General features: G+C 52.0%; 1 protein-coding gene and 1 non-coding gene across 3 annotated transcripts in view; one reads left to right on the forward strand and one right to left on the reverse strand.

Moving 5' to 3' along the window:
* The window catches only part of TBC1D25 (TBC1 domain family member 25), a 24,466-nt gene extending 19,694 nt beyond the window's left edge, over positions 1 to 4,772 (forward strand). For both annotated transcript variants that reach the window (XM_037736874.1, XM_017523846.2), the window contains exons 4-6: positions 1,070 to 1,197; positions 1,334 to 1,522; positions 1,793 to 4,772. In XM_037736874.1, the coding sequence (XP_037592802.1) occupies positions 1,850 to 3,151 (1,302 nt within the window). In that variant the 5' untranslated portion in view covers positions 1,070 to 1,197; positions 1,334 to 1,522; positions 1,793 to 1,849 and the 3' untranslated portion in view covers positions 3,152 to 4,772. The remainder of the gene's footprint in view (positions 1 to 1,069; positions 1,198 to 1,333; positions 1,523 to 1,792) is intronic.
* LOC119470434 lies at positions 3,871 to 3,971 on the reverse strand. Its single transcript, XR_005199334.1, has one exon. It is a non-coding gene; the product is annotated as a small nucleolar RNA U13 (small nucleolar RNA).
* Positions 4,773 to 5,850: the final 1,078 nt, after the last annotated feature.

A 5,850-nucleotide genomic window follows, 5' to 3' on the forward strand; every position in this document is an offset into this window, starting at 1 on the left:
AAAAAAAAAAAAAAAAAAACCATACACGGCATACCTGTTCCACTGTTGCACAAATATATTATTTCTGAAGTACGTCTGGGCTGTGGACTAGGGTGAATGAGATTCAGATCCCAGCCCTACCACTTCCTGGCCATAGAATCTTTGTCACTTACTATTTGCTCCAAACCTTTTTGTCATCGTCTGTAAAATGAGAATGGTAACATTAGTGTACACTGTTTGTGGGAGGAGGACTGGCAGGAATATGACAGTAGGAGTTGGAGCTCTTGAGCTTTGGGCCTGGCCTTCAAATTTCCACTCTTTCACTCACTAGCTAAGGGGCCTTGACCAAATGCCTTATCCCGACTGTGTCTGTTTCCTCATAGTCACAGTAATCGTAGTGCCCCACCAATAGGATTGAAGTGACTATTGCATGAGTCACTATTTCCAAAGAATTCGGAACAGTTCCTGACACACAGCAGTATGGAGTGTTAGTTAGTATTATTTCTTATATTATTGTTGAGCGCTTGTCCTAGTGCTTGGCACATCGTAACTGCTCAATAAATATTACTTTATATCATTAAAATATTAGAGGCTGCCCAGTCATTCCCTGAGATAGCTACTATAAACGAATTGTTCATGGTTTGTTTGTTTGTTTGTTTTTTAGATGGAGTCTAGCTTTGTCACCCAGGCTAGAATGCAGTGGTGCAATCTCAGCTCACTGCAACCTCTGCCTCCCAGGTTCAAATGATTCTCCTGCCTCTACCTCCCTAGTAGCTGGGATTACAGGCATGTGCCATCATACCCAGCTAATTTTTGTATTTTTAGTAGAGACAGGGTTTCACTGTGTTGGTCAGTCTGGTCTCGAACTCCTGACCTCAGGTGATCTGCCCGCCTCAGCCTCCCAAAGTGCTGGGATTACAGGTGTGAGCCACCACACCTGGCCTTGATTTTGTTTTTTACATGATTTGGATGATACAGGAAGAGGGACTGGGAGTCGTTGGTGGCCTGGCTTCAGTAGAAGGAAAGGAAGCCGGCCCTGAAGTCTGGGTTCTCATCCCCATTCTCATAGCACTTTGTTTTGTCTGCCCAGGCCCATTGCTGGAAGACTGGGACATAATCAGCCCCAAGGATGTCATTGGCTCCGATGTGTTGCTGGCTGAGAAACGGTCATCACTGACGACTGCTGCCCTGCCCTTTACACAGTCCATCCTCACTCAGGTGTTTTCAGGGACACTGGGGACCCAGCTGTGGTTGGAGGGCAGGGCCTACCTGGCACCCTGGTTCTGAGCATGCTGGTTGGCATCTGCCCCTAGTCCACGCAGCTGATGGTGGCCTCCCTCCCTCCTTCTCATAGGTGGGCCGTACCTTGTCTAAGGTCCAACAAGTGCTGAGCTGGTCGTATGGGGAAGACGTCAAGCCCTTCAAGCCACCCTTAAGCGATGCTGAGTTTCACACATACCTGAACCACGAGGGCCAGCTCTCCCGACCTGAGGAGTTGCGCCTGCGGATCTATCATGGTGGTGTGGAGCCCTCGCTGCGAAAGGTGAGCATCCTCAGTCGTCTGTTGGGTCCATCACTGCTGTACTCATTTACAGCTCCTGAGACACATGCAGTCAGCCACACTGCTGTGGGCGGGGGTGGAGATGTTCCAAGGTAGGAAGCTTTCTTTCAGGAGGGGCGAGCAGTCAGAGGCCTAGCAGACTTATCAGAAGGAAGACAGAGGCCCAAGGGGGGTGGGTGGGTGGTGACTGATAGACATTGGGGCATGGCTCATCTGGAGAACTCCAGCCTTATTCCTTTCACCGCTGGCCAGGTGGTGTGGCGGTACCTGTTAAACGTGTATCCAGATGGACTGACAGGCCGAGAGCGGATGGACTACATGAAACGCAAAAGCCGCGAGTATGAGCAGCTCAAGAGCGAGTGGGCCCAGCGAGCAAGCCCTGAGGACCTGGAGTTCATCCGCAGCACGGTCCTCAAGGATGTGCTGCGCACTGACCGGGCCCACCCCTACTATGCAGGTCCTGAGGATGGCCCACATCTACGGGCGCTGCACGACCTGCTCACCACCTATGCCGTTACCCACCCACAGGTGTCCTACTGCCAGGGCATGAGTGACCTTGCCTCACCCATCCTCGCTGTCATGGACCACGAGGGCCATGCCTTCGTCTGCTTTTGTGGCATCATGAAGCGTCTCGCCGCCAACTTCCACCCTGACGGCCGCGCCATGGCTACCAAGTTTGCACACCTGAAGCTGTTGCTGCGACACGCTGACCCTGACTTTTACCAATACCTACAAGAGGCAGGCGCTGATGACCTCTTCTTCTGTTACCGCTGGCTGCTGCTGGAGCTCAAGCGTGAGTTCGCCTTTGACGACGCCCTCCGCATGCTTGAGGTCACCTGGAGTTCGCTGCCCCCTGATCCTCCTGAACATGAGGTAGAGCTGGTTGGACCCCCAAGCCAAGCAGACACTGGTTTTGGTGGCCACAGGGGGTGGCCCGTGCGACAGAGGCACATGCTGAGGCCTGCCGGTGGAGGAGGTAGTACCTTTGAAGATGCTGTTGACCACCTCGCCACAGCCAGCCAGGGGCCTGGTGGTGGGGGGCGTCTCCTGAGACAAGCCAGCTTGGATGGTCTCCAGCAACTCAGGGATAACATGGGCTCCAGGAGAGGCCCTCTGGTCCAGCTGCCCTATCCAGCTGCCCTTATCAGCTCCAAGTCCCTCTCCGAGCCTTTATTGAACTCCCCAGATCCACTGCTCTCCTCCTTTTCCCACCCTGATTCCCCATCTTCCTCATCTCCACCATCCACCCAAGAGGCCTCTCCCACTGGTGATATGGCTGTAGGATCCCCCGTGATGCAAGAGGTAGGCTCCCCGAAAGACCCAGGAAAGTCCCTGCCACCCGTACCACCAATGGGCCTGCCCCCGCCCCAGGAGTTTGGCCGGGGAAACCCATTCATGTTGTTCCTCTGCCTGGCCATCCTGCTGGAACACCACGACCACATCATGCGCAATGGGCTGGATGACAACGAGCTGGCCACGCACTTAGACAGCCTCGTGCAAAAACACCACCTAGGGCATGTCCTGCGCCGGGCCAGGGCTCTCTTTGCTGATTACCTGCAGTCAGAGGTGTGGGACTCGGAGGAGGGGGCTGAGGCCACAGCCGCATCTTGATCAGGCTTTCTGTGGCCCTCCATTGGCCCCACCAGATCTCCATTCTTTGCCATGAGGGCCAAACATGAGACCCCACCTCCCTGCCTGCCAGCCCTAGACCTGTTGGAGCATAGAGCCCTTCCTCCCCAGGTCTAAGTATGTGGGGCTCTGCTTCGGCACTGCCCTACAGAGGCCACGGCCTCTTTATTCTGTTTCTGTTGTTTTGTTTTTAACAACTGTACTTTGCACACATAAAGGTCACTGTGTGGTCTGTGTGTTTCTCTGCCCCCTCCCTGGGTTTTGCTGTAGATGGAGTCCTCAGGGGCCCTTTACCTGATGGAGGGGAAAAACTTCACTTGGTGGAGGGAGGCTCTGGCTTCCCCGTTGTGGTGGGGAGAGTGGATGCTGAGAGTCGGTTCCCAAAGGTGAGCTCAAGTCAGGCACTGCTTGAGGAAGGCCTGAGTCTGTTTTTTGGTACATCCATCTGCCTGTAAGGGTCTGTATTATGTCTGTGAATATGTTTTCAGGACAGCCCCCTGGATGAAAGATAAGAGTTCCTGGCTCAAACAAGGGCAAGATTCATTACTGAGATTGGGAAGTATGGGCTACTTAGAAACGTTAGACCAGCCACCCCTGGCATTCCACACGTCATCATTTCTAGGATCTTGACCTCTCTGTGATGTTTATGCGCCAATGCTGGCAGCCCTGGGCAGGGGCCTCGGCCTCCTTTTTGTTTTCCACTTCAGACAGGTAACTGCGGATGTTAACAAGGTTTGAGGGAGGCATGTCTCACACGTGAGTGTGGAAGCCCAGTCATCACATTGTTGAATTACAAAAGGATCTAGGGCTCCTATTCTTGTCACTTGCTTTGGAGCCAGTTTGAAGGACTGTGGCCTAGCCATGCCTAGGGCCCTAAACTGGGATTCCAGCTCATGGTACCTGTCTTAACTATTTCAGCAATAGAAACCACTTATTAACCTTCTCCATCTCACTAATATGGACAAACGTCAAGCACTGATAAAGCTCAGGCCTTAATAGAAGTCACTTAGTTATTTGGAGGATAATGATCAAAAAAAGGTACTTTTTCCCACTGACGTTCTTAGAGGGTGGGACTCTCACAGGCCAGGTGCGGTCATCTACAAAGGATGGGTGAAATAACTGGGGTCCTCAGGTCATGGTCTAGCCATGCCAGCTTCTCCCAAGTACCAACCAGGCTTGACCCTGCTTAGCTTCAGAGATCAGACAAGATCCGGCATATTCAGGACGGTATGGCTGTAGACCAGGCTGAGTTCTGGCCAGAAGCTGTTGCGCTAGGCAATGCTGCCAGAGATGAGGAGGCATCAGGGCAGTCATCCCCTCTGCTGTTTGCCCCAAGAATGCCATAGAAAGCTGAGGATGACCCTTAAAAGGCTCCTGTCACCTCCAGTGTTGGGGGGAAGTTGACTATTCCGCAGATGAAAGCCTAGTCATTTGAAGAGCAAGACATGACTATTCTGTGTCTAGGGAGCTCAAGCAATGGGGGTCTAATGAGTGCATTTTGTGGATATGGGCTCCGACTCCCCAAAGGACCACCCAACCTATGGGAGTGTCTGGCTTTCCAAGGTCCTGAAATGTCTCTTGTCAGTAAACAGCTAATACCCTCTGGGATGCATTCTGTGATTAATGGAATCACAGAAGAGTCCTTTCTGTGATTAGGAGGCTCAGATACCCTGAAGTGCAGAAACCTCTAATATTCCTCTAGGATACTCGGGGTTTATAGTTTCTGTAAAGATGGCAGACAGCAAAGCCACTGATTCCTTTGTCTGAAACCAACTCTGAAGAAACTAGAGAGGGAAACATGGGTTCCAGAAACTGCAGCATAGCAATGAGAGCCCCACAGGGAAATGGAAGGCTGTCTTTAACTGGTGTGTGTTTTGAGTGGTGGGGATGGCCAGAGGCAGCAAATAGAGAATAGGATAGGTTAGGGAAAAAGAAATTTAAGTTCTGGCTCTCACCTCTCCCCTATATTGCCTTGGGGAGGTCTTTGCCCCTTTCATTGGAGAAATCATCCATACCATTGGTATACATGTCTAGGGGGCTAGGATCAGGGCAGCAGGGCCCCCTGCAGGGGAAAGAAATAAGCAGCCAGAGGAAATCAGTCCTCCACCTCTCCCACTTCAGACACATGGGCTGGTGGATTACACCTAAGGAGACTGCCACCTGTTTTTCTGGTTTGGTTTGGTTTTGTTTTTTGAGATAGAGTCTCACTCTGTAGACCAGGCTGGAGTGCAGTGGCACAATCTCGGCTCACTGCAACCTCCGCCTCCCAGGTTCATGATTCTCCTGTCTCAGCCTCCCAAGTAGCTGGGATTACAGGTGCATGCCACCATGCCTGGCTAATTTTTGTATATTAGTAGAAACGGGGTTTCACCTTGTTGGTCAGGCTAGTCTCGAACTTCTGACCTCAGGTGATCCATCTGCCTCGACCTCCCAAAGTGGTGGGATTACAGGCGTGAGCCACCACACCAGGCCAAGACTGCCACTTCTTAAAGCAGTTTTCCTCCGATGATTTAAAGAAGAACCCCCTACTAGGGGAATTGTCAGGTGTCCAAAGAGCAAGTGAGTGGGATAACTGTGCTTCTGTGGTGTCTGCAGCTGTCTACCCTCTGGTTCCTCTCTCATGCATCCTTTACCCCTGGAGCTCCAGGTCATTGAGCTGACTCAAGTTGGGCCTTCAGCCT

This window comes from Cebus imitator, unplaced genomic scaffold, assembly GCF_001604975.1.
Source record: "Cebus imitator isolate Cc_AM_T3 unplaced genomic scaffold, Cebus_imitator-1.0 Scaffold30, whole genome shotgun sequence".
Taxonomy (NCBI): Eukaryota; Metazoa; Chordata; class Mammalia; order Primates; family Cebidae; genus Cebus; species Cebus imitator.